This window comes from Podarcis bocagei (assembly GCF_964188305.1).
Source record: "Podarcis bocagei genome assembly, chromosome: 15".
NCBI lineage: Eukaryota > Metazoa > Chordata > Lepidosauria > Squamata > Lacertidae > Podarcis > Podarcis bocagei.
Window position 1 is genome coordinate 33,343,405 of NC_138141.1, and position 27,125 is coordinate 33,370,529.

At 44.9% G+C, this 27,125-nt stretch overlaps 1 protein-coding gene across 2 annotated transcripts in view; it reads left to right on the forward strand.

Annotated features, from left to right (window-relative positions):
* Positions 1-27,125, forward strand: part of ZZEF1 (zinc finger ZZ-type and EF-hand domain containing 1) — a 71,553-nt gene that overhangs the window by 9,583 nt on the left and 34,845 nt on the right. For both annotated transcript variants that reach the window (XM_081172816.1, XM_081172817.1), the window contains exons 3-29: positions 104-298; positions 1,200-1,371; positions 2,686-2,885; positions 5,692-5,902; positions 6,466-6,582; positions 7,598-7,776; positions 8,464-8,562; positions 9,479-9,570; positions 9,653-9,801; positions 10,377-10,488; positions 10,779-10,994; positions 11,546-11,646; positions 13,049-13,218; positions 13,441-13,571; positions 14,070-14,140; positions 15,311-15,425; positions 17,528-17,687; positions 17,847-17,968; positions 18,074-18,196; positions 19,058-19,224; positions 19,517-19,598; positions 20,712-20,913; positions 21,569-21,717; positions 23,838-24,078; positions 24,964-25,043; positions 25,292-25,385; positions 26,211-26,712. In XM_081172816.1, the coding sequence (XP_081028942.1) occupies positions 104-298; positions 1,200-1,371; positions 2,686-2,885; positions 5,692-5,902; positions 6,466-6,582; positions 7,598-7,776; positions 8,464-8,562; positions 9,479-9,570; positions 9,653-9,801; positions 10,377-10,488; positions 10,779-10,994; positions 11,546-11,646; positions 13,049-13,218; positions 13,441-13,571; positions 14,070-14,140; positions 15,311-15,425; positions 17,528-17,687; positions 17,847-17,968; positions 18,074-18,196; positions 19,058-19,224; positions 19,517-19,598; positions 20,712-20,913; positions 21,569-21,717; positions 23,838-24,078; positions 24,964-25,043; positions 25,292-25,385; positions 26,211-26,712 (4,252 nt within the window). The remainder of the gene's footprint in view (positions 1-103; positions 299-1,199; positions 1,372-2,685; positions 2,886-5,691; positions 5,903-6,465; positions 6,583-7,597; positions 7,777-8,463; positions 8,563-9,478; positions 9,571-9,652; positions 9,802-10,376; positions 10,489-10,778; positions 10,995-11,545; positions 11,647-13,048; positions 13,219-13,440; positions 13,572-14,069; positions 14,141-15,310; positions 15,426-17,527; positions 17,688-17,846; positions 17,969-18,073; positions 18,197-19,057; positions 19,225-19,516; positions 19,599-20,711; positions 20,914-21,568; positions 21,718-23,837; positions 24,079-24,963; positions 25,044-25,291; positions 25,386-26,210; positions 26,713-27,125) is intronic.

A 27,125-nucleotide genomic window follows, 5' to 3' on the forward strand; every position in this document is an offset into this window, starting at 1 on the left:
GTGATAGAATTAAGTTCCACTTAATTAACTGAAGCAGGAAATGTTCTGTCTCTACCAAAATATGTATGCACCTTATTAAGTGCCTTTCCCTTTCCTTCTCAAGGTTTTGTAGACATATTTTCAGAGTTGAATGAGCGCCTTAGTCTCCATGCTTTCATGATCCTGAGGTTCCTGCACCGGCACCGTATCGCCAGCACAGTCATCCCATATCCAGTCTTGGAGTACTTCAACAATATTTGCACCATGCGATCTTCCGTACTGAAGGATTCTTTAGACCGGCTCCTCCTAAAAGAAAAAGGTATTGGAAGTTGATTTGTCCTCTTATCACCTAAAATGTTTATAATCAGGGCCAGCCACTGAGGTGCAATTGTAATCTTAATTGTGTTTCCTCTCAATCTTCTGAATACCCATGTCAGGATAATTTCTTGAGCAGTTCAGTATCAATACATCCTTGGAGGCAAAGCTCCTCTGCAGGTGGAGATGCCGATTTATGCCTCTCTTATTTGAACCATGTTTAAATTCTGATTTCACTAACGTGTGGCATTTTTGTCACTATGGGTGCCACCCCCCCTTTTTTTTGTCTTCTCCAGATCACCCTTCACTGTAATTGTTCTGCATAGGTTGTGATGTGGGTCATTCAGTCACTCAGAATACAAAGGCGTAGCAGAATTATCTACCTTCAGAGGAGGCTGCCTGTTGCATTGCTGTATGAGTATCTGCTCTGGGCATCCCCCTCATCCAATCATTCAGGTGTGCCCAGATTAGCAATTCATGTGGGAACTCAGAGTGGGCTTTCCTAAGGGTTGGCAGCTCTATAAGTCCTTTAATAGTGAACCTGGGCAACTGAGCTCCTGACAAGAGAGGGGAAAGGACCTAAAGAAACCATAAGCCAGATCCACACAGTCTGCTTAACAGTTAAGTCTGTGGATGATACTTGTACTATTTGGATGACAGTTCAATACCTGCCCTTAAAAAAAAGAGAGAAAAGGAAACACTAGGCGAGAGAGGTTACTTTCCTTTCCTCTAGGCAAATTCTCAATGAATTTGTTGCAAGGAAATGAAAGAGAATCACTTCCTCAAAGGTCTCGTAGATTGCCATGAAGGTAGGGGGACGGAGGAAGAGGTAAGCAGAAGTCAGTATGCTGGTATGAATGTTTTTACTTAACCTGTCTTTGCCGCTTCTTCCAATCTCTTTACAGAATGTCCGAGTGATTTAAATGGAAACCAGGAGTTAGACAAGCTCAAATCAGTTTCAAAGTGCTACACTCACATAGAAACTTCCTCCAATTCAGCAGACATTGACAAAATGACAAATGGAGAGACCTCCTCCTTCTGGCAGTCTGATGGGAGTGCTCGGTCACACTGGATACGGTGAGTGACAGGCTGAATTTCATTATTAACAAGGCTTCTGGGATTTCCAGAGCAGAACGTTCCTCTTCTTTGTTTGACTTGGATGGAAACTGGTTAACATAAGACTCCCAAGCTTGTAGAAGAGAGGTCTTGTGGTTCTGTCCAGATGTTGGACTTCAACCACTATCCCTGGCTTGGACTTAATTCTGAGCCCAGGAATTGTGGTTTGTTTCATTTACTCATAAAATTCCTCAGCTGCCCTTCACCATAAGGTCCCCAGGATGGGTTACAGCTATATAAACATATGGTTACAAAACCAAGTAAAACCATTTCAACCAAAACAGAAGCTTCTCTTGAACAGAAGGGGTGGGTCCCATAAAACGAAATACCTTAACTGTCAAAAGCTAGTATTGCTCCCACTAGGCTCACGGTATGAATAAACAACAGTGATGTGAAAGACTTTGTGCAGGAGGTTTTTCTACCACTATATTTTCCTATGATTCTTCCCCCTGTTTACTTATTTATAACAATATTTCTGTACTGCTAATACATAAAGAAAATATCAAAGTGTTTCACAACAAGTACATACGAAACCATACAATAAAAACCATATTAAAACGTTAAAATCAGATAACTATTGTGGAAAGATGTATTCTTAATTACCTGCGTAAGCTTGAAGGAATAAAAAAGTTTTCAGCAGGCGTTTAAAAGTTGAAACAGATGGTGTCCGCTATATCTTTAGTGTCAGAGGGTTCCACAGAGCTGGGCAGATTACACAAAAGGCTTGGTTCCTTGTTGTCTCAAATGAACCTTGCCAAGTTGGGGAATGGCCAGCGACAGTCAAGCAGATGATCTCAGTGACCAACCTGGGATATTAAGCTTCTGGAAGTTCCTGAAGTACCCTGGACCGAAGTTGCTCAGGGCTTTATAAATTAAGACATGGTCCTGGCCTGATAATAGATGGACAGCCAGTGTCAACTTGCTTGGGATTTTAACTGTTGGTAAAGTTTTTAATGTGCTGCTTGTTTTATTACTAGGTTTAGGGTGATTTGAGCAAAGTTCTGCCCAGAAGACCTAATAGGCATGACTAATGCTGGGTGCAAGCCTTTGCCTTTAATTCTCTCATGATTTCTTTTTTAATTGTAAGCTGTCTTGAGTTTGATCTTTATCATGGACTGGCGCGATATGTATGGCCCAGTAGATACATAAGCCTGACATCCTTTTATAAATGTGTTCTTTACTGAATAAGTGCAAGTCGGGCAAGCTCAGTTGGGCACCACAAAATCTCCTGTTCTCACCCCCCCGCATTCCCAATGAAATCTCTTTGCCTTCCAGTTTAAAGATGAAACCGGATGTCATTCTGAGGCACCTCTCGATTGCAGTCGCAGCCAACGACCAGAGTTACATGCCGCAGCAGGTTACGGTAGCTGTTGGAAGGACGGCCAGCAATCTCCAGGAGGTCCGCGATGTTCACATTCCCAGCAATGTTACCGGATATGTGACATTGTTGGAAAACGCTAACATTAGTCAGATGTGTGAGTCCATAACAATACAATTGGTGTTTCTTCTCTCTCTCTCTCTCTCTTTTTAATAAAACAAAAAATATTTTAACTGTCTGGCTTGAAAAGTAAAGGGGGGGGGAGCAGTTCCTTAGGGATGGGAAGTTTGGGTTACCCAGGTCAGCCCAAAGTCACTTTATCTCGTCCAGGTTAACCCAAAGTGACTCACAATCAGCCCACCAAACAGACAAGAAACCCCACATAGACACTTTTGCCTGCATCCCTAGATGTTGAGCTCTCAATACTTGTGGATGCCCATGCTCAGAGACAGATTGCATGTGTTCTGGGACCAAGCCTTTGAATCTGAGTGCAGGTTCTGGTGTTCAGCTAGAAAATTTATTTAAAAGAGTGTTGGAGTTCAGATTGACAGGTTTCAATGCCCCAAGTGTGCATAGCTTTATAACTGTGCCGCTAGAAATGTGAAGCTTAATACTTGGAAACCACTGAAATCGGATGTCTTGTGAATATCACTCTTCAGGCAAGATTCGGTGTCTGTATTATCCTCATTTCCATGCAAACCCGTGAATGTCATGGTTGGCTTAAAATGCACAATGCACCTCAGCAAGATACCTGTGGTTTACTTGGACATTTGACAAGCGCCCCCCCCCCCCCAATTATTGTGGTTTGCATGATTGCAGGTTTGTTCATTATCTAGAATTGAATCTGGAATTCTGACTTGCTCAGGGAATTGGAGCATTGTTGTTTTTAAAGCTCATTAATTTCTGTTGAAGTAATCTTGGGGGGCCTATAACCCGAACAAAAAGACCAGCATTAAGAGAAGTGTTGCAGTTCTCAGAGAAGTCTTGTCTGCCTGGGACTGTGGCTTACTCTGTTGCCAGAACTACACTCATATATAATACAGATCACACACTTAAGCTAGTTGAGTGTCAGTCAGTTTTAATTATTGATTTATTACATTTATATCCCGCCTCCTCCATTTTATCCTCACAACGACCCTATGGGATAGGCTTGGCAAAGAGGCAGTGACTGGCCCAGGATCGCCCAGTGAGCTTCATGCCAGGTGGCAATTTGAAGCCTTGTCTCTCCCAGGTCCTAGTCCAGCACTCAAAACCACTACACCACACTGGCTACCATTTTGGGAGAGAAATCGGGCCACCTAAAAATAGAGGCTTCTGGATATTCATGGGACTCCCTAATACAGAAGTTTGTGTCTTATTGTGGGGCGAGGGGAGAAATAAACAGAAAAGAAACGTGGCCTGATCCACAGACTTTTGAAGTTCCAGGATAAACAACATGTGGATAATTACATGCCAGCATTGTGCAATAGGGCAGGGGGCGGGAAGGAAAATAGAGAGAGAAGTGCCCTAGCAACTTTGCAGTTAAGTTTCCTAGGTGAAAGCACCCCCACCAGGCATTATAAAGGGATATTTCAGGAAGAAAGGAAACCTCGGTTCTCGAACGCAATCTGTTCCGGAAGACGGTTGGAGTTGCGAAACGGTTCGAAAACCAAGGCGCAAAGGGTTGGCTGCAAATGCAATTGAGAAAATTGAAAAACATGCAGCAGAGGTTGTTCGATTTTGAAAATGGAAGCATTTACTTTTGGGTTCTGAAACATTTGACAACGGAGACGTTCGAGAACCAAGGTACCACTGTAGTTAAAAGATACACTGGTTTGATGCATCAGATGAAGATAAAAATAAAAAATGTGACCTCTGTGAGGGGATTTAGACATAAGGATTCCTCACATGTCTGTCTTTTTTTTGGTAAATAATTTTTATTTCATTTTATAATTATATAAAACCAAGACAACAACAGATGGGGGAAAAATATCCAGATAGGCACATAGAGTAAGTACAGATACATATGGGTTAAGTAACAAAGTCAAGAAAGAAAAAATGAGAATAAAAATTGCCTTCACGTAGAAGAAAGAATATTTGTGTTAACTGATCTTCACATATAGTTCCAGATTTACCAAGCACGTGATGAGGGTTGTTTTGAAAATAATGCTTCTGCTGTATATGTAATAAAGGGATGCCAAATCATATTTAAAATATCTGGAAGTGCTAGACCTTGTTGAAATCTCAAATTATGCATAACTACATGTCTGTTTTGACCCTGAGTCTGGCATATGATTCCCAGCCAATAATTTAAGCCTGCCTGCCACTAGGTCCACCTTCATTTTTGTGGCTTGGCAGTTGGCTATGCTTGGTTTACAGCTGCCCTGCTCTGGAGAACCCAAAAGAAGGTGCAGGAATTTTTCAGGCCTGGCATAGGAAGCTTGTTTGTGTCGTTCTCCACTTCCCAGTAAATAAACTTGGTTTGGCAGCAACATCCTCCATGATGAGCCTTCTTCCCCTCACTTCATATTTTCCCTTAATAGCTTGTAGAATCTACCGATTACCTAGACCTAGAAGTTTATTGATTCATGGTATTGTACTCTGAATAAGCAGTCATGTTCTAGGCTGCAGGAGAGAATGCTTTTGGAATATAACTCAAAGGGGTTGAGGTTGGTAATATACAGTGAAGGATGTTCTGCTACACCACGCATAGGCAAACTCGGCCCTCCAGATGTTTTGGGACTACAATTCCCATCATCTCTGACCACTGGTCCTGTTAGCTAGGGATCGTGGGAGTTGTAGTCCAAAAACATCTGGAGGGCCAAGTTTGCCTATGCCTGCTATATCATGTTTTGTGATGTTAGCTGTTCTTAAACGTTATTGGACAATCAGCAGCTTCCCTTTGAGCTGTAGAACTTCATTAAAAACAAAAAACAAAATTGGCCCATGGCTGGAAGAAATTATTTGTTTGATGCTTTTGACAGATGTACAGATAAATATCAAGCGCTGCCTTAGCGATGGGTGCGACACCAGAATCCACGGGCTCAGGGCTATCGGCTACCAAAGAGTGAAGAAAGGAGGTGTCTCGGTCTGCGATGCTTCGGCGATCTGGTACTGGTCCCTTTTGACCTCTCTGATCACAGCGTCCATGGACACCAACCCTGCGATTGTTCATGCCATCCTGCAAAATACTCAGTGAGTAGTTCTCCTTTTTCTACTTAGCTACATTACCATCTGCATTTTTCCTTACTGAGTGTACACCAGTGTTTATATCTGGCCAGGGTGGGTTACTAAAATTTTAAAATTCAGAATTAAAAACAGCTAAACTACCCCTCCATTTTGTAGTATTTTTGTGTGTAAGAGTCTCTTATGCACGGTTTTAGAAACAGCAGCTTAAAAGTTGTTGTAAAACTAGGTACATATCCTCCCTGCCCCCACTCCCATCTAGAGGGAGCCTTCTAGATTTTCCACAGGCAGAGCTCTGACAAGGGCAGGACTATTAAGGCGTAGTCATTGATTTTATTTATATGTTTAGAATTCTGCATTGCTTTTCCTCTATCCAAGAGCCCATAACAACAGTGGGCCATTGCTTTAAAAATGTAACATGTAACTGAACCATGTAGAGGTGTAGCTGGGCTGCTCACGTTGGCCTCTTGTTCTCCGTGATTTGCTGTGGTGCAACCTTGTCCGCACTGGACTTCCAGCAGCACTTCCTGCTTGCCATTGATGGGACGCTCTCTTCCTTTTTCTTCCTTCAGGAAGGCCCTGCAGCACATGCCGCCGCTTTCTTTGTCACCAGGCTCCATAGACTTCTCAAGCTTCCTATCTCCCAACGTTTTGGAAGAAGTGGACAGTTTTCTTCTGGGAATTACCAGGTACAGTCATAATAGAGCTTTGCAGTGGTACCTCGGGTTAAGAACTTAATTTGTTCTGGAGGTCCGTTCTTAACCTGAAACCGTTCTTAACCCAAGGTACCACTTTAGCTAATGGGGCCTTCTGCTGCCGCCGCACAATTTTTTATCTCATCCTGAAGCAAAGTTCTTAAACCAAAGTACTATTTCTGGGTTAGCGGAGTCTGTAACCTGAAGCGTCTGTAACCTGAAGCGTCTGTAACCCGAGGTACCACTGTAATACAGCAAATAAGTGTTACACCAGGAGCAAATACCCATTCTTCAGCCCCATTCCTTCTGGAAGCTTGCATGCTAGTGGTGGGTGGGGTTAGAGGCAAAAGTGGGTGGAGCAACCCATGCAAATTTCACTTGTCACGTATGGCTGCCAAGCTCATGCTTCAACAAAAATCAAGTCCCTGTTAAATCCGTAGACTAGAGCATGGATGAGGAACTTTGGCCAGCCTGAGGGCCGCATTGCCTTCTGGGGGCCACATCCCCCTGGTGGGCAGGACTAGAGGCAAAAGAGTGCAAAGCAACAAATGTAAATTTTACTTCTGTAGGCTGGTTTCTACACACACTGGCACACCCCTCTCCGTCCTTCATCCTTACAAGCAAGAGGCACCATCACAATTCAAACACACTTTCTAGCCAGGCAGAATCACTGGGCGGGTGGGAGGTGCGGTGGGCATGACCTGGAGAGAGTCCCAAGGGCCAGATGGAAAGGCTTGAAGGGCCACATTAACCTCCAAGGCCTAGTTTCCCCCACCGTGTTGTGACGCAATGGAAACTGCAGCTTTTTAGTTCATACAAGAAAGCACAGGACTAAGGGGAAATGTTTTAGAAGCTGATACAATTCTGAGTAGTCTGGGAATTTTTCCTCCAGTCTCCTTATGTAGCTTGTGCTTCCTCCATGTCCTGCATTACAGCATGTCGTGGTGGTTAGAAAACAATAGTCCAAGGCTACTTGTCTAATCCCTGTTTTCCTTCCATTTCTTCCCAGTCGTTGTGCCTCCCCAGAAGTAGAGCTTACCCTGCTGGCATTTTCCCTGGCCAGGGGCAGCATTGGCAAAGTGCTGAGTTCACTTTGCACGATCGCCGACCACCTGGAAACGGCTTACAAGGCTGCCTCACTCATCACCTCCATGGCCACGGTCAGGCAAAACTTGCTGTACAAATATGGTAAATAATGGCTGGGGAACGTTCATATAGTTGTTTCCAAACCTATGCATGGCATTGAAAAAGTGGTTACAGAAAGGCTATAAACTCAAGACAGGTAAAAGACCTCCCACAAGAGGCGGGGATGGCCACCAACTTGGATGACTTTCAAATTGGACAAATTCATGAAGAATAAGGCTGCCTATAACCACAAGCTATGTCAGCTATGTTCCGCTTAGTATGTTGGAGGCATTAATGCTTCTGAATATTGACTGCTGGAAGCCCAAGTAGGGGAGAGGGCTCTTGTGTTCTGGTCCAGCTTGTAGGTTTCCTATAGATAGCTGGTTGGTCACTGTGAGAACAGGATGCTGGACCATTGACCTGACCCAGCAGACTCTTAGGTTCTTAGGCTTGGGTAGATACAGGTCTGGTAACTGTTTCAAACTTCTAGCAGTTGTCCTCTGCTTTTCTTTGAAGCTAAGAAAATCAGAAACTGGGAATATTTGCATCCTTGAACTGAAACACGGTGAAGATTTTGTGTTTTAAAATAATCACCTTTGTGAGGTTATTGGTGTGTTCCTCCTTTAGACTGTTTATTCACAGAGGAGCACTATGTTGCCTAATCCCATCCTCCAATTGAAAAGTATAGGGGATGCCATGAGTGGGCTGCTTCTCTGTGTTGTTGACAGACTTGTCTGTTGCCATCTCCAGGAACTCCCCTGAGGCTGACGCTGCAGGCCTGTGATGTCAAAGGAAAGGAAGACAAATCAGGTCCTGAAAATCTCCTTATAGAGCCATGGACAGGGGATGGTAAGGGCTCGCGTTGATTCCAATCATGTATTTCTTACATTTTATCTTGCCTTTTGTATCTTCCCTTTCTTCCTCAAATAGAGGTATGGAAGGTAGCTTACATAAGAAACCAGACAGTAACAATTTAAAACAAACTAACTTACGCATAGCAGGAGATAACAGATAGTATAAAGCAGCCTGGCAGCAGGAAATTGGGCAGAAAAGCAGATGCACAGCAGCTGAAGGGGGAGCAGGGCAAAATGTTTTACACTCTAGATGCAAGAATATAGAAATCTCTTATAGCAAGTCATTTGCCAGTTGAATTCCTGATGGTGACGGGATTTACAACAGGGTGTCTTGTGAGAACAGACAGGCTTGTGGCATTAATTGAGCCTGGAAATAAGCCAGAGGTCATTACAGCAAGTAGAAAAGAGAAATCACCTGCTGCAAATCCCTGGGCCCAGTAAGCAATCTCACCATGGAGTTCTGAATTAGTGGAAGTAATCCAGTCTCAGTGTAATTGGGGCATGTGTCATCATGACCAGATGTGGCCCCTCCTGAAATATGTCCAACTAACACACTGGGCAAAGGCATGGCTACTACCTGGGCATTGAGGGATGAAACTGGGTCCGGGAGCTCACTTAAAATCCTCAGTTGGATAGTGAAGCAGGTACATGCAGGTTCTGTGAGCCTGTTTGAAAACCTTCACCCAGTGTGTATGATGAATTGGTAGAGACAGGTATCAACAGGGATAGACCAGCACTACTTCAGGCAGGGGGATGGTTGCGCAGCAAGGTGCTTCCAGACACATGCCTTGTTGTAACCAAACAGTGCATCAGGGTTAGGCCTCCTCCCCTGGTTGGCCCAATCCAGAGCCCAAACATGCATCGTCCTGAACATTCTCCATAAATTTCAAGTCTTCTTGTTTTGTTCAAAGGTTTCCTTACTGAGACTGGAAAGAGACAGGCCAGTGTCATTCTTTCGACCGGAACTGAATCAGCCTTTCAGGTCACACAAATCAGAATAAAGGTAAGGGTGCTTCTGTTCAGCTTTCCGGGTATGAATGAAATTGCTTTCTCTATACATGGTTAGAGCTTCATTATTCTCCTAGGTGCGGAGGGGAGCGATTGGGGCCCGGTGTGGGTTGGTGTTTGCTTACAACTCCGCTTCAGAGAAATTTCACGCAGAGGAGCACTTCAAGAGATTCGAGAGCTATGACAGATGGAAGCTAGAAGATTTCCGGCACTTCTTAAAAGCCAGGTAAATACAACCTATCAGCTGCCACCTGATTCTTTTAGCTGAAGTGCAAATGGTTGAACCTGAATTTTTCTGTGTATGCTCCGATATTGGTCTATTACCCTACCTTGAAACTCAAACCACAGCAGCTTTGTTTGGCTTGATAATGCTCAGGATCTCAACCCACAACCCCAGTGGCCTGTTTCTTTTTTAATTCTTTTTATAAATTTTCCAAATTATGACAATTTAATTTAATTTAATACAATTTTGTTACACACAGAGAGAGAGAGAGTGGGGGGGGGAGAGAGGGAGGGAGAGAGAGAGAGACCTCGGTTTCTGAATGTCTCTGTTGATGAACATTTCGGAACTCAATTTCCGAAAACCAGGAAGTAAATGCTTCTGTTTTCGAATGCGCCTTGGAAGTTGAACTTCTGAGCTGGCTTCCTGATTGAGTTTTCTGTGTGTTTTGAGGCTTTCATATTGAGTTTTCGGTTTTTGAACGTGTCGGAAGTCGAACGGTCTTCTGGAACGGATGATGTTTGCAAACCAAGGTACCACTGTATATATGTATGTAAAAAAATCAAATTAAACACTTGTAGGAGCAGCACTCCACGAGATGAACTGGGAGAGGAGGATCCCGTTGGCTGGTTTGAAATGGAAGAGGAATGGGATGAAATGGAAGTCAAAATGCAGCAGTGCAGAATTTCCAAGGTAAAACTTCAGCCCAGTTCCTCCAGTCATGACAGTATAGCCGGGGGACGACGACCTTTTTCTGCCCTCGCAGGCCGCACTCCCTCATGGCTAGTCTTCTGCTGGGCTGGGGTTGGAGTGAGCGCATGCCAGTATGTCTGACTCTGCATAATGGCAGCTGTTTACATTCATCTTGCAGTCCCAACTTTTGTATCTTTTAACTTCGGACACTAGGTGCATAGTTGCCAGCGTTGGCACTTTTAATTTTAAAAAAGAATGATTTGGTCATGATGTCCCTTCCCCGTTTTCAGTATCTGATGGTGAAGTTCTTGTGCACAAGGCAAGACAAAGCCGAGAGGCTCGGGGTGCAAGGCTTGAGCGTCTTCGGCTACCTCCGGTCCATGTCTTCAGAGCCCAACAGAAGCAAGTGCTGCCTGGAGTGCGGCAAGCCCAGCGGTGACGTTGTTTGTGGGATGACACTCCTGCTGAAGACATTGTGCTTCATCCAGCAGCTTGCACAGGATTTGGTAGGTTTTACACTGCCTGCTGCTGCCTCTTCTCTCCATAGTCTGGACCGTATTCTAAAGGCTAAATTAGGTTATTCTCTAGGGCAAGCGTGGCCAGCGGTGCTCATATAGGTGTCTGCCATGATGCCTGCAAGCAGCTTCCTTCCCCCACCAGATATGTGAAAAGCTAAGAAAACATGGAGAACTCTTGGGAATCTCCTCTCAAAGCATTTCCAATTCCCCCCCAGGCCTTCACATTTCTATTCCCTCACTCTGAAATTAGGCTTGAGAGAAGCGTTCACTCATAGCCAATAGAACAGGTGTGTGTCCACACATGCTGGCAACAGCAGTCTCTCCAAGTTGCATTTGTGCTTGTTTGCCTCCCAAAATTGGGGATCTTTAGGGCATCAGAAAGATACCTGATGCAAACTGAAAATTATCCTGCTCCCCCCCCCCCCGAGAAAGCTTTCCAGTGCAGATTTTTTTGGGAGGAAGTTCACATCGTCGTTCCTTATCCTCCATGAATTTATTTCTTTTTCCAGCTTAAAAAAAAATAATTATTTTATTTCTAGGTTCAGAAGAAGGCAAGCGGTCTGCGCTACAGGTCATACCTCGACTTTGCGGGCCTGGATTTAAAGCTTTTCTGGAATTTCTATAGTAAACTTCACCAAAAGTAAGTCCCTCTCCCATCATTTACAACTAGTTGAAAGTAAATGAAGCTGGCTGAATGCTGAGTCTTTGGTGCTGTGGCGTGTATTGGTGATGGGCAGAAGCTTCGGTCATTGTCTGCCTGTGTGGCTTGTACAAACAAACTCATTATTCCAGGCCCTGGTGCTTAGCATTAGGTCTCAGCAGATGCATCCATATAGACACTAGCAGGCACATTGCTAGTTGTGGTGAAGGAACAGGGTAATAGAGAGTAACAGGTTATCAACTAACTCATTGCTTCTGTTAAATAGAAGCCTGATATGTACTGTAGTTTACTTACTGTACACATGTACTGATATGAGTCTTATGGAAACTGGCCAGTTCTGGGCACCGCAGCTGGAGTGTGTGCAGAGGAAGGAAGACCAAGATGATAAAGGGTCTGAAAATTGGGCCTTATGTGGAACAGTTGAGGGGGTTGTTCAGCGTGGAGAATTGGGGACTTGATAGATGATGTGAGAGCCATCTTCAAGTACCTGAGAGGCTTTCACATGGAAGATGGAGCAAGCTTGTTTTCTCCTGCTCCAGAGGGGAAGACCCGAACCAATGGATTCGAATGACAAGGAAGGGGATTCCAACTAAACATTTGGAGGAACTTTCGTGGAATTGTAGAATTGAGGAGCTGGAAGGAACTTCCTTGACAGTAAGAGCTGCTCAATAGAAGGTGGCACACTCTCTGTCGTTGGAGGTTTTAAAATAAATAAATAAAAATAAATAAACCTCCCCGGCTGAGACTTGGCTCAGGGTGGCTAACATCAAATATATAGCATTGGTATAAAATCAGACAATAATTAAATTACCTCCTAAAAATAAGTCAGGATCAAGCAGAGGTTGGATGGCCACCTGTTAGATGTTGCTCCTGCATAGCAGAGGCTGGCACTAGATGGCCTTTGGGGTCCCTTCCAACTTTGCAGTTCTAGGATTCTATGTATTGAGTGCAGGTGGGGAGCCTTTTGGTAGTCTTCTTCCATCAATGGATTTAGTCATAGCACCTTCTGGAGGCATTTGACTCTCTTAGCAATGCAATATGGAGGCATTTGTTCAGCTTTAAACATCTTGATGGGCTCTTGGGAGAAGCTGTCCACAGACATCTGGAGGGCTAGTGAGAGTGCAAGCCGTGACTTTGCTGTCCGGGGGCTGATGGGAGTTGTTCAAAACATCTGAGACACGTCCACCCCAACCCGGTTGTTGAAGTTTAGTGTAGAGCTTGCTTCTACCTATCTTGCTCTTGCATTGAAACCCACTTTTAGGATGGGATGAGAATCACATTATTCTGCCTGCCTCCAATTGGTCGTTCATGACAGTGTTGCACACGGGGTTATGAATGGATTTTTACTACATCAGGGTTGTGACCTTTCCTCCCACCCTAGCTCAAGAGAAGAGTGCATTGATGCCCAAGCCATGTTGCTGCGGCTTCTCCAGAGCTGCTTTTCAGTGCTCACATCGGATAACAAAGCTGCAAAGACTCAGGAAGCTGCTCAGAGCAAAACGTCTGACAGCGCAGAAGCAGCAGAGGAACTCTACAAGCATCTGTGTGAAGGTGATCTCCTCACTTCAGCCCGCCACCCCATTGCCTCAAAACCCATCGTTTCCATTAATAAAGAGGGGGAGGGTAGCATCGCCTGGTGGTAGAGCCCGGCCACTGTAAAGTGCTGTGTGGCATTGGAATTTCATGCAAAAGCTTAGGAAAGCAGGTAAGGAAATGAGATTCAGGTTGCTCATAGTTAAGCAGAAATCTCTCTTTGCATTTTTTTTGGAGCAGTTGTAGACAGCGACAGCGAGTCCTCATCACTGAAGACCTTGAAGCAGGAAGTGAATAACACATTGCTGAACGGAGCAGCCATCTTTTTCCCCCACAGACACACCCGGCGGGAGCAGCTTTTTGCAATGTTGGTATGTTGTGGACATAGAAATCTTCGTATCTTAGTACAGACCCTTAGCTTTTGCTTTCTCTCTGCAAAATCCCTGTGGATTACCTTTAGCAAGCCAACTATACTTTTATCCTCCCCACCCTGCAAGGATCTTAGTACATCACCTCCCCCTTACTTTATATCCACACAACAATCTTGTGAGGCAGGTTAGGCCCAGAGTGCAGCATCGCCATTCAGAACTCTGTCATCTGCATAATCTGCTAAGAAGTAAGTCCTGCAGGGTTTAGTGGCACTTGTTTGAATGTTGTGGAAAAAGAAATGCAGCCTTGGAGAGCATCGTGGCTGGTTAGCATTTGAACTCAAGTCTTCTCAGTTTACGTCGAACTCTCCGATCACTTTCTGATACAGGCTATCAAAATGTCATGCTGCCACAAACCTTACCCCACCCTTAACATATTTTACATGAGGGGGAAATGTGTGAGCTTTTTTTTTTTTTAAATCAAGCTTTTCTTTTTTCCAGAAAAACATAACAGAGCAGGAACACAAGGCATCTGTCCATCTTACTTTCAAATCCCTCTGTGCATATTTCAGGTAAGCAAGTTTGGCTGCAATCTGATACGCGCTTACCTGGGAGTAAGTCCCACTGGGGTCTTTAGAATCAATCAACGCTTCAGAGTTGATTGTAAAGTAATAGACAAAAAAACGCCTTAGAATTGAGAACAAATGGCATGGGAGAAATTGAGAATTTTGCCATTACAGTGGTACCTTGGTTCCCGAATGCCTTAGTAGTCAAACAAATTGACTCCCGAACACTTCAAACCCGGAAGTAAGTGTTCCGGTTTGCAAACGCTTTTTGGAAGCCGAACATCTAACACGGCTTCTGCTTGAGTGCAGGAATCTCCTGCAGCCAATCAGATGCTGTGCCTTTGTCTTTGAACAGTTTTGGACTCCCGGAATGGATTAAGTTCAAGAACCAAGGTACCACTGTACTCATAATAGACAACAGTTACTTGATTTTAAGAAAACCAGCTTAATAGTTGCAGGATAGGGAAAAAAGAGACTGGGTAATATCCAGTGTCATACTCAGAGGAGACTCACTGAAATCAGCGGTTAAGTAACTGAAGTGAATTTATTTAGTTTAGTACATCATCTCTGAATAACCCCCCATAGTTGTATTTTATTTTGAAAGTTCAAATTCCACTGGTTAGAGTGTCAGATCATATGACCTGAGAGACCCAGGTTCAAGTCCCCCACCTGGCCATGAAGCTCTCTGGGTGTGTGACCTTGGAGGACATTCCCTGCCTCTCAGCCTAGCCTACCTCACAGGGTTGTTGTTAGGATTAAATGAGTGGAAGAACCATGTACACCCCCTTGAGCTTCTTTTAAAAAAGGTGGGATGCAAATTTAACAAATGAATAATCGAACAATATAAGCAGTGTCCATGTTAAAGATCTGTTTCCTTGAGTAGTTTCTGGAGAAAGAAGTTAGTTTTACTAATAATGCAATGTTCCTGTTATCTTTCTAAAGAAGGAGAGTGGAAGCAGTTAACTTAAGGGGCGCTAATTGTGATGGATCTGTAGTGAGGATAAGTTAGCTGGGTACGACCCTGATATCTGCAACCATAAGGAGTGTGGGTTAGGGAGATGACATTTGCTCTGCTTGAAGGTTGGGATATTGAAGCGGATGGATTCTGCAGTCTGGAATGCTTGCGTCTGGGGTGCCTTTAATAGCCATGCTGTGAAAATGTCTGTTCTTTGACAGTGACCAGGATCCAGGTGGGCTCCTCTTGTTGCCAGACAAAGGACCTTCTGCAGATGTTGATGTGGATAAAGTGCTTGCGGTGACAGAAACGCTCCTGGCAGTGACATCGAGAGAGGTAGTGCGTCCGGTTGGTCTTTGGGGTAGTTCTTGCATGTGGAATGGCTAAACTTTTATTTATCAGCAAAGTCCTCAGGACTGGATAAAGTACAGGCAAGGGTCGTAGCTGAGCAGTAGGGCACCTGCTTTGCATGCAGAACATCCCAAGTTCATTCCCCATCATCTCCAGGCAGAGTTGGGAATCTCCCTTGCTAGTCATTGTTGACAGTACTGAGTGAGATGGATCAATTTAGTATTGAATTGAAATACTTTATTGTCACTTGTACAACTTGTATACGGTGAGATTACACGAGCACCCCCCACTCAGCTCTCCTAGTCTTAATTCCCCTCGTTTACTGACTCACACCCACCAAACCCGAAAGTCAGTTGCCCTGTTGTTACCTTTTCATTCAGCAGCCTAACAGCCCATGGATAGAAGCTGTTCTTTACTCTGTTGGTGCAACTAATCATGCTTCTATATCTTCTGCCTGAGGGCAGAAGAAAGTGCCAGCCAGGGTGTGAATCATCCCTGAATTTTCCTCACTCTCCTGAGGCAACGTTCTTCCGCTATTTCATCTGTTTACTGTTTTATCCATTCATCTATTTCAACTATTTACCCAAGTTATTGGGTAACTTCTTAAGTCTGCAAATAGGTGGCTTTGCATTTGCTGCACCTTGATACTTACAGCCTAAACAGCTGTTAATGTTTTATTAAGATCATTCCTCACCTGTTAATTTATTATTTTTCTTATCTGCGCCCCATATCCAGTGTCTTCCTTTTGGTTTCTACCTATTATGGCAGTACATCACTGCTGTTCTTTTTCTTTATAGACCGCCTTTCCCCAGCCATAACAGCTACCAGGGCAGTTTGCTGACCACCCCTCGTCCCCAGTTTACACAGTTTGGGCAAGCCCAAGTCTTAAAAGAAAAGAAATCCAAAAACCAACAGGCAAACACCTAAGCAAATAATAGAAAAGCAGGGTAATTAAAACAGTGTGTTAGAGAAGTGGGAAACCTTGGACCCGGGGACCAAAATGCACCCTTCTCCCTGTCCCTGGCCACCAAGCCTCCCTATCTAGCCTTTGGGACACTTCCCAAGGTCCACCACTTGCCTTGAGTGTTTGTGCCTGGCTGAAATATGTCTTTGAACTCTGAGAATGCCTCTTGTTTGCCTGGTTGGAGGATAGAGAGCATTGAGGACAGAGACTTCTGTGTGTGTGGAAACCAGCCTACTGTGCAAAGGTAAAAATGGTGTGGGTTGCTCTTAGAATCATAGAATCATAGAATAGAATCATAGAATCATAGAGTTGGAAGAGACCACAAGGGCCATCGAGTCCAACCCCCTGCCAAGCAGGAAACACCATCAGAGCACTCCTGACATATGGTTGTCAAGCCTCTGCTTAAAGACCTCCAAAGAAGGAGACTCCACCACACTCCTTGGCAGCAAATTCCACTGTCGAACAGCTCTTACTGTCAGGAAGTTCTTCCTAATGTTTAGGTGGAATCTTCTTTCTTGTAGTTTGGCTCCATTGCTCCGTGTCCGCTTCTCTGGAGCAGCAGAAAACAACCTTTCTCCCTCCTCTATGTGACATCCTTTTATATATTTGAACATGGCTATCATATCACCCCTTAACCTCCTCTTCTCCAGGCTAAACATGCCCAGCTCCCTTAGCCGTTCCTCATAAGGCATCGTTTCCAGGCCTTTGACCATTTTGGTTGCCCTCCTCTGGACACGTTCCAGTTTGTCAGTGTCCTTCTTGAATTGTGGTGCCCAGAACTGGACACAGTACTCCAGGTGAGGTCTGACCAGAGCAGAATACAGTGGCACTATTACTTCCCTTGATCTAGATGCTATACTCCTATTGATGAGGCCCAGAATTGCATTGGCTTTTTTAGCTGCCGCGTCACACTGTTGGCTCATGTCAAGTTTGTGGTCAACCAAGACTCCTAGATCCTTTTCACATGTACTGCTCTCAAGCCAGGTGTCCCCCATCTTGCTCTTACCCACCACTGACATATGCCCCCCCCAAAGGCTGCCCAGTCTGCAAAAGCTTAACCACCCTATTTTAAGTCGCTCAAGGCCAGCATTTCTGACAACGTGAAACTTTTTGCATTCCGCAGTGCGAAATGTTGATGATGGGCGTTGCCCAGCAAGACACGGGTCCTGTGCTCTCGTCCTTATTCTGGTCTGTCCAGGGCAGCCTCCTTTCCTGGTGCTACTTGCAACTTAAGGGCAGTGATCCAGCACCCAAGAGCCTTGCCGTGGAAATCCTTACAAAATGTAAGTGTCCGACCAGGAGCGGCCTCTTAACTTACCTTTTCTGTAAAAAATCCCAAACGTGCTGATGGGAATTGTACTTCAAAACACCCGGAGAGCAACACGCTGGGGAAGGATCCTCTGCATCGTTTACTAAGCCATCTTTTGCTCTTTCCTGTCTAGATGTGCAGCAGTTCCTGCGGAGCGTCAGGACAATTTTAGAGTCGCTCCTGTCCCAACACAGTGGGAGAACAATAGTGGAAAAACTGAGCAACTCTGTCTTTTCCATGGTAGCCCGCCAGCTGGTGAGTGAACTTATGGGATGCTTACAACAGCTGTGGGTGGGTTTTCTTGATATATTTTAAAAAACAAGCTGTAATTCTAACAGGGCACCTTTTGTCCTTCCCCAGATGACCTTCCTGCAGGACTTCTGCACTTTAGACATTCCACATCGTACCCTCCTGCAGGATGTCAGCATTTTGACAAAGCTACTGAATGACCTGTCTGCAGAGCCAGGAGATGGCCCACATAAGGTAGCCTTGGGAAGGGTGCTGATGCTTTCAGTGCACAATATGAGCTCTGCTGTTAACCACGTCAAGTGCATTTTCTGTGTAAAGTAGGATAAGAATGAAATGAAAATTAACTCTTCCTCTGTTAAGTCATGCGAAAGATGGGTGTTGAGAAAGGGGCCCAAGTTTGAGTAATGCAAACACTTCTGTAGAATCTGAGGCCTTCAAGTCCCGGCGCATGCAGATACCATGCTGAGAAATATCTATCTAGGTAGGCCTTCCTAGTGCTACCAAGGGATCCAGTCGTTCAGTGTTTTTCTTTTCTTTTCTTTTCTTAATTGACATTATTAACAGCCCCAAACTGCAGTAGGTAGAGTATTAGATCATGCCATATACAAAGCAAACAAGCAGTGAACAATGAGAAAGGGAAGTGGTAACACACCAGTACAAACCAAGACATCCATATTTCCCAAGCCGGCGTGGGTAGTGAATGTTGAGAAATAAAACCCCATGAGATGGCATAGTAATATTTTGGATCCTCCTTCCCCCAGGAAACTCTTCAGTTTATGTGCGTAATTTTCCATAGTTTCTTACACCCCACAGGCAAATGCAGATTACATTCAGTGTTCTTCCTTTCTAGGCTATTGAAATCCTAGCCAACATCCATGTCAAAAACACTTTAGAGAGACCAGTTTTCATGTTGTCCATTTACCTCTGGATTAAGCTTCCAGGTGTGCACCAGACACCTGGTTATTCAGGACTTCCTTTTCCTGGATTGGCATCTGGGGAGCCGAATCGCCCTTGGCTCCTTTTATAATGGTTTATTATTATTATTATTATTATTATTATTATTATTATTATTATTATTGTTGTTATTTGTGCCAGGTGGGCATGGAGAGTTGGCAGCAGGAGCAGCCAGTGGTGCTGCGGACATGGGCTGCAGAATCCCCACATAACTACGAAAACAACTGCCACGACGTCACCGTCTTCCTTTGTCCGGGGGCAACTTACTTCGAGGTGGAGTTTGACGAAAGATGTGAAACAGAGCGGAGGTAACCTTGCAGCAGTTTTCATCTTGGGTGTGACTTCCATGTTAGCACCTCTCTTTTGGCCCCATTGCTGAAGGCTCACTCATACATCTGTTAGCCCAGCCCCTTGCATTCCTGGGAAGGTCTAGCTAGGCAGGGGCGCCCCCTCAATGCCACACCTTCAAGATTATTCTGCACGTCTCTTCAGTGCCTAGCTGTGCATCTGAGCTGTCCCAGTTAGGCCCCCAAAGGTTGCCAGAACTCACCAGTTAGAGAAATTCTGTTCTTTTAATGCTGCACAAACACATCTTCATAGGTACGATTACCTGGAATTTACTGACGCCAAAGGTGGAAAAACTCGCTACGATACCAAAGTTGGCACAGACAAGTGGCCCAAGGTGAGTGGCTTCCAAATACTGAGAGCGATCAAGACTTCTGTGTCACACAAAAACCCACCGCGGTGGCACCACATTCAGTTGTTCCTGGCTTTTCTTGCAACTGCACTGGGAGGTTCTTTATGGAGAACCACATACCTTGTTATTTAAGAGAGATGAAGAACATTGGCTTTTTGGGACAGCATTAAATCTTGCTTCACAACATGCTCCTAAAGCAGGGGTGGCCAATGTGTGACCACTAGATCAGCAATTGCCAAATTCTTTTTTTTTCTGTCAACCCCCGACTTGGTTCCATAAACTCATCCCTTGTGCAACCCACCCCCACATCGGTTTGCATGACACACTAAGGAAGATAATAACACAATCAAATTCAACAGAGTAACAAGTACTTGCACATTTATTCAAACTATTTAGTTTAATTAAGTCAACAAAATGGATGAACTTGAGCCAGAGAAACTAGCTTTTCAAAGACTGATAGCTATTTGCACCTGCACCACCATCCAGCCACCTTCTTGCCTCTTGCCCCCCCCCCCGGCAATCCCACCGCCCCCCTTGGCTAGGATACCACCACTGCTCTAAATGTTGCTGGACTGCAACTCCCATCAGCTCCCGCCAGCATTGTCAGTGAATGATAGGAATCGTAGTCCTCCAATGTCAGGAGAGCTACAAGTTGGTCATCCCTGTACTGAAGACTCGTATGAACTCACAATTGCAAGAAAGTATTTCCTATCGCTTGAAGGGGGTTAAAGCCTTCATTCCAGCTGGGCAGTGTCATTTTCCTGACAGGCAGGGCTACACAGGTTTCTGAACTGAAGTTTCACTATCCGATGGTATTTGCTTTATCCATTCCTTAGAATCAAACACACTGCCAGGCTTTTTGCAAAACTCTTGAAATAGGAAGTTTTGCATTGCATCCTTCCGTCAAAACTTCCCAAGGTTTCTTTCACCTAATAAAAAGACGCTGCCTTTCATTTGGCTGGGGAGGTGTGTTGTGTGTGGGTGTGTGTAAGAGCTGCGAGCACGATGGAGGAATGTTGGGTTATCATTCATAGCCCTGCTGCGACTTCCTGTCATGTGACACTTGGCAAAAACCTCACCTGTTTTGTTGCTCTGTAGAAAGTGACCTTTAAGGCTGGCCCTCGGCTGCAGTTTCTCTTTCACTCCGACAGCAGTAATAACGAGTGGGGCTACAAATTCTCCGTCACTGCATATGGCTTGCCAGATGTGGAAGTTTCGTGGGGTCTGGACCTGCATCTTCTTGTGGCCAGGCTCATGGGGCGCCTGGCTTCTCAGAGCATGGTGCTGAAATCCCAGCGAGGTGCGTTGAGTTCAAGCATTACTTGAAATGTGTTCAGGGTGTGGAGGTGTGGCGAGGATCCTTTATGAGTTGTAAGGAAGGTGAAGGAGGGGTTGTTTTGCTATAAACTGAGGCAATGTAGTTGTCTTCAGTCTCCAATGCTTTCCTGGTGATTTATTTGTTCATTAGGTTTGCGTACGTACCATTCTTAACTTCCAAAAGCTCAGAGCAATTCACAGTTGTTCTTCCTCTAGCCACCGCACTGAGTAGCATGTGAAACTTTGATATTGGAACCCCAGGTTTAGATGACTTTTGACTGAATCCCTTTAGCCAATTTTACTTTCCTTCGTCTGGCTACCTACACAGTAAAATAAATTAAGTGTGTACCCTGTTTCTCCCCTTCCCCCAATAGTTGAAGGTGACTTTTAAAAACGTGTAATCTAAAACAACCAAAAGCAAGAACGTTATATGCATATTTTGAGCCCTAGAAAGAGTGCCTACATCCAAGGTGCCTACATCATATTGTAAAATCCACAAGACTGGCTTCTGTATTTTATTTCCTCTTCACTTTCCATTGATTTAAAGGTTATGAGGCTAGAAATTTAAGATGCTTAATACAACAGATGTATAGCCTTTACTTTTCTAATATCACTGCCTCTCTTTTTTCCTTCCCCAGAGGCAGGAAATGAAATAGAATTGTCTCCTGCAAAAGTGGTGTCTGTTCTTAACTCTCCTCTGTGGAAGCCGGTCTTTAGGCATCAGATGCGTTCTGAGCAAAAGCTGGGAGCTAAAGAGCGTAGCCAAACGCCGCAGGAAGACAAAGAGGTATTTCAGCCAACTTCCTAAATCTAGTCGCGCTAATGCACGGAGCACTTCAGCCCTTCTGCTTCTCTTCAGTGCTTCCTTAGCTGATATTGTACAGTAGTCAGATGACTGCCTCCAGGTGTTACCCCAACACAGGTAGCTATGACCAGAGATCACAGTGGAAGAGTGACCAGGGCTAAGGATGGGATGGGGCAGAAACATGATGAGGATATATTTCATTTGATCTCTGGTCACCAAGCAGGTTTATTGCTGGCACAACGGTTGTTGGGCCACTGTGTGGTAACTGCAGGAGATTTTAGTGGAGCTCTAGAGGAGGGCATCTTGAGTAGCCTGCTCCTTTTTTATCTTATTCTATTTATTTAACAATTTATTTCCTGTTTGCTTATAATAAAACCTCTAAGTGGTATGCACCAAATATTAATATTAACATTAACAGTAAAGACAAATCAAACATACTGAAATAATTATAATTAACAGGGTTGGTGTTTTTTTTTTAAAGATTAAAACATATCAACAATCTACATGTCTGGGTACACTTGCCTAAACTAAAATGTTTTCAGCAGGTACCAAAAAGAGTACAGTGAAGGCACCTGCCTGATGTCCATAGGCAGAGAGTTCCGAAATGTGGGTGTTGCCAGAATAAAAGATTGATTTCTCACCACTGTGGCATGAGTATTATTTGGCACCTTTAACAGTGCCACTTCCACAGATCAAAGTGATTGGTTAAGCATACATGGTATGAGTAAAGTGGTCCCGAGCCGTTAAGGGCTTTATGCTCGGAGGGAATCCGCCATTAAACGATGGCGCCGACCCGGAGGTCCGGGCTTTATGTACCAATAGTAACACCTTGAACGCGGCCCAATAAGAAATCAGGAACCAGTACAGACCACTGAGCTGAGGAGTTGCGTGCTGACGGGGTCTTGCTCCTATAAACAACTGTGCTGCAGCATTCTACATCAACTACAGTTTCCAGGTCATACAAGGGAAGCTGCACAATAGAGTACTTTGCAGGAATCCAGTCTTGAAGCTACCAGTGCCTGAACTACCATGGTCAAGCCCTCCTGGCTCAGGAATGGTAAAAGCTGTCGTACCGAGCATAGCTAGTAAAAGGTGCTTCAAGCCACTGAGACTCCCTGGGCCTCCAGTGACAAAGCTGGATCCAGAAGCACCTGATTGCACACCTGCTCCTTTAGGGATCTGTTTCTTTCGATTAAAACGGAAAGCTAAACCATAGTTTGGCATTACTGAGAGCAGCCCTAGCTTTTCTCCAGGCTCACATCTTATCTTGCTTCTCCTCTTGTGCAACTGTGAGGACTTTAGTGTGGGGGAAGTCAGGAGGTTTCCTTACTGTGGGTCACTAATTAAAAGATGAAGAATTCAATAACGTTTATTGATTGCACGTCCAAGGTAGAACCCCCTATGTGGAAGTCTCTACCAAGGAATTAAACACAGTGTACGCATAGGTATAGAAGTGCAAAATAATCAGACCCTTCCCTTCATTACGTTAGTTTATTCGGTCATAAAGCATCATTAAAGCAACACTATTTGACATGTGCAATTAGACCCCTTTGTTGTCGCCTTCTTTCACACCAACATCTTTGCTGCACAAGTGCTTCATCTTCATTTGTCTTTGAAGCTTCTACAGCATGATTTGTTGCTTTTTCCAAGTTTCTCGATGTCTCCAAATGTTTTCTTACTCGTAACATAGCTTGCTTACTCCCTTCCAGTCACATCAAATATGGCCTTAGCAGTTTCTCTTCAGTACTACTTAACTGAACGATTTAACTACACCTGGAAGCTTCTGATTAACCACACATGTTTTGTCATCAATCCAAGACAAAATGTGGTTAATCTTAACTATGGTTAGTAGAAGCAAAGCCGCCTTCAAACAGTTTAATCGAAGCTGGCTTGTTCTCACTAATCACAGTTTAGGGTTCAGATGACACACTAAACTATGGTTAATATAAAATGGAAGCGGAAAATTCTTGTCTCTGTGACTATGTCAGAGAGGGAAGGGAGAAAGTGTATGAGCCCAGGTACAGGGCAGACAAGGCTCATTCTTGTAACACTAAACCAGAGTGTACTGTTACCAACTAAATCTCTTCTAATCTTCTTTTCAGGCCACAAACTCTCATGCCAACAACTGTCATAATTTTCTCCTTGACTTCGCAAAGTCAGACTCTGCCCAGGAGTTCTGTGGGCCAAATTCTGAGCTTTTCAAAGGACTCGTACAGGCATGTAAAAAACAGGCCCCAAAGACTGATATAGTTGCTGGTTCCACTATTGATCAAGCTGTCCAGTCTACATTTGCTGCTCTGGTCTATCTCTCTCCAGATTTGTATGGGAAGCTTCAGAAATATGGTAACTCCTACCTTAGTGAACATACATTCACAGTGAAGACGACTGCTCATATTTACATGATTCAGTTGTAAAAGTGTGGCTTGTCCATTCTTTCTAAATAATATTTACAACTTTGCTTGGATCAATTTTATGTACATGTGAAAAACCCGCTTAGTTTGTATAACACACGTGGAAAAAATCAGGGCGAGTTGAGTTTCCCTTTGTGTGTTCCAGAGGCCTGACTGGCCTCCGCTGAAAGTTGGGCATTTAGCGTCACTGGACCTGTGATGTGGAGCAGAGTTGGGGCAGGCACCCTTGCTTTTGACTTTCAGGCATCTCTCAGAGACCTCTTTATGCTGCCAGGCCTTTGCAGCTGTTTAAATTGATTAGCCAGTCAATTGAATAACCATTTGTATTGCCCTAAATGGTGTTTCAGTTGTACACCGCCCTGATATTTTATGACATTGTCTCTACGGAAGTATTTTTATACAAAAGTGAGCCTAGGGTGCCATTTTATACAAGCGGCAAGTGGCATACAAGTGGCAAACCACTCCATGCTGTGTGGCAGGTGGGGACCAATGTCCCCTGTGTATAGAAAAATGTTTCAGAGAGCTATTCTCTTTGTCAAAGTTTCTGTGAGCTGGGCAGATTGTTTCCCCCTCCACCCCTACCCTCTGCAGCTATGCAGTCATCAAACATTTGATCTTCCACCTGCAGGCTGAAGTTGATCCAGTCCAGGGAGATTTTTGGCCCTCAGTTCCATTGTTCGTATAAACTGGCCCTAAGACAACCACGTTTCTTTTATTGATTTGAGGTGGTGGCAGAGGTCCACTGTGGCCTCCGCAGTTCTTTTGTTACACCTTCAAGATGGCTTAGAAGTCTCTACTTTTCTTCCTTTCCCCACAGTCAACAGTGGAGGCAAAACCCCTTTGGGCGAAGAGTTTGCACAAGTATATTCCCTGGCCGACGGGATCAGAATATGGATGGTAAGATTTCCTCTCTTTACCCTGGGGCCCAGAAAATGGCTGCCATACAATTTCCCCCATTTGTTCCTCATTTCCTGAGTCAGTCTCAGCATTTCTGTGCAGAGAAATCCCTCTAAAAGATTATTTTAAGCACCTGAGTTCATTTAAGTAGCATCAAATGTGCTGTCTCCCTACCCCCTCCACCAGGGACACCTTGGCAAATTTTGAAAGTACTTTAAACTCTTTTAAAAATATGTGTATTTCTACAGCTAGAAATGAAACAGAAGTTCCTCGTGAACCAGGGAAATGATGGGGAGGAGAAGCAGACTGCTGAGGTGAGCGAGGTGAACCCGGAGACCCTTGGTAAGTGTCATTGTGCTTCTGCCTCTCTTTGCTCCTCTTGCTTTTCCCATGGGTGGCAGACAGCCACATTGACCAATAGCACCCCCTGGCATCCAAGGCAGGAAGTGCTCACACTACATTGGCTCCCAGTACATTTCCGAGCACAATTCAAAGTGTTGGTGTTGACCTTTTAAGCCCTAAATAGCCTCGGCCCAGTATACCCGAAGGAGTGTCTCCACCCCCATCGTTCTACCTGGACACTGAGGTCCAGCGCCGAGGGCCTTCTGGCGGTTCCCTCATTGCGAAAAGCAAAGCTACAGGGAACCAGGCAGAGGGCCTTCTCGGTAGTGGCGCCCACCCTGTGGAACACCCTCCCATCAGATGTCAAAGAGATAAACAACTACCTGACATTCAGAAGACATCTTAAGGCAGCCTTGTTCAGGGAAGTTTCTAATGTGTGATATCTTAGTGTATTTTTGGTCTTTGTGGAAGCCGCCCAGAGTGGCTGGGGAAACCCAGCCAGATGGGCGGGGTACAAATAATTTATTATTATTATTATTACAGCGAGAGCTGTAAGGTAGGCCGTGCACTTATGAAATACTTAACATTTCATCTGTTGATCAGTGGCGTAGCGTGGGTTGTCAGCACCCAGGGCAAGGCAAGTAATTTGCGCCCCCTAACCCGTGGATTTGCGCCCCCTAACCCTAACCCCCAGATGTTGCGCCCGGTGCGGGCGGCCCCCCCTGCACCCCCATGCTACGCCACTGCTGTTGATACGAGATGCATAGAGCAGGAGGAGCCCAGTTGCACCTCTCTCATGATGCGCTTGTTGCCTTTCTATTGCAGCGCAACAGTGCATCCAGAAAAGTCACCTCTTGCTCAGTTTTCTGCCTGCACGGACCAAGGCAGAAGGCCACGACTCGGATCACGCAGAGGACTTTGGGCGATGCCACAGAGACCGACGTCGGAGGACGAGCTCTGTCGTCGAAGCGGATTTCCAAGCATCAGATTCTTCCCCCGTCTCTGGAGTGACTGGTTTTGTTTTCCCGGAGGCAGGTCAGGCCACAGCCTCCAGCTCAAAGAGGAAGCAGGTGCCAGACTCGCCGCAGACAGAAGTGTCTCCTGCGTCCCAAAGCAAATCCCTTGACAGTAACTTGTCGGAGCAAGAAGATGCCTTGTCCCCTCCCTCCACTCCCACCCGGAAGCCTCCGTTCAGCCGCGGGAGGCTCCGGCTCCTCTCCTTCCGCTCCATGGAGGAGTCCAAGCCTGTGCCCAGCATTAAGGAGAAATACCCCATCCTGAAACACACCTTGGACTTCATTAAGGACCAGTCTCTTTCTCATGAAAGGTGAGCCAGATCCAGTTTTGTGCCGGTAAGAAAAACCAGACGTCTCATTAAATAGAGGCTCCAGGAAAACCTCAAGGGGCGTTTGAGATTTGCTTGTTCGGCTCCTACCTCTTGGCCTGTGGGGCTTATTGCTGAACAATAGGATGCTGTGAGAGCATAAGACGAGCCCTGCTAGATCAGTCCAGTGGCCAATCTAGTTGAGCATCGTGTTCTCACAGTGGCCAATCAGATACGACGAACCGCAGTATGGCACAAGGTGTGTTTTGCTTCAGAATATGTGCTCAACAGTGAATGTTTTGTGAGAAGTATTTGTTTTTGGTTCTAACACTTTACGTAAACTGCCTAGGGGTTACGTATATTAAACAGTACAAAAAAGTATAGAAATGTATTCTTGAGTTAAGAATTCCATCCCG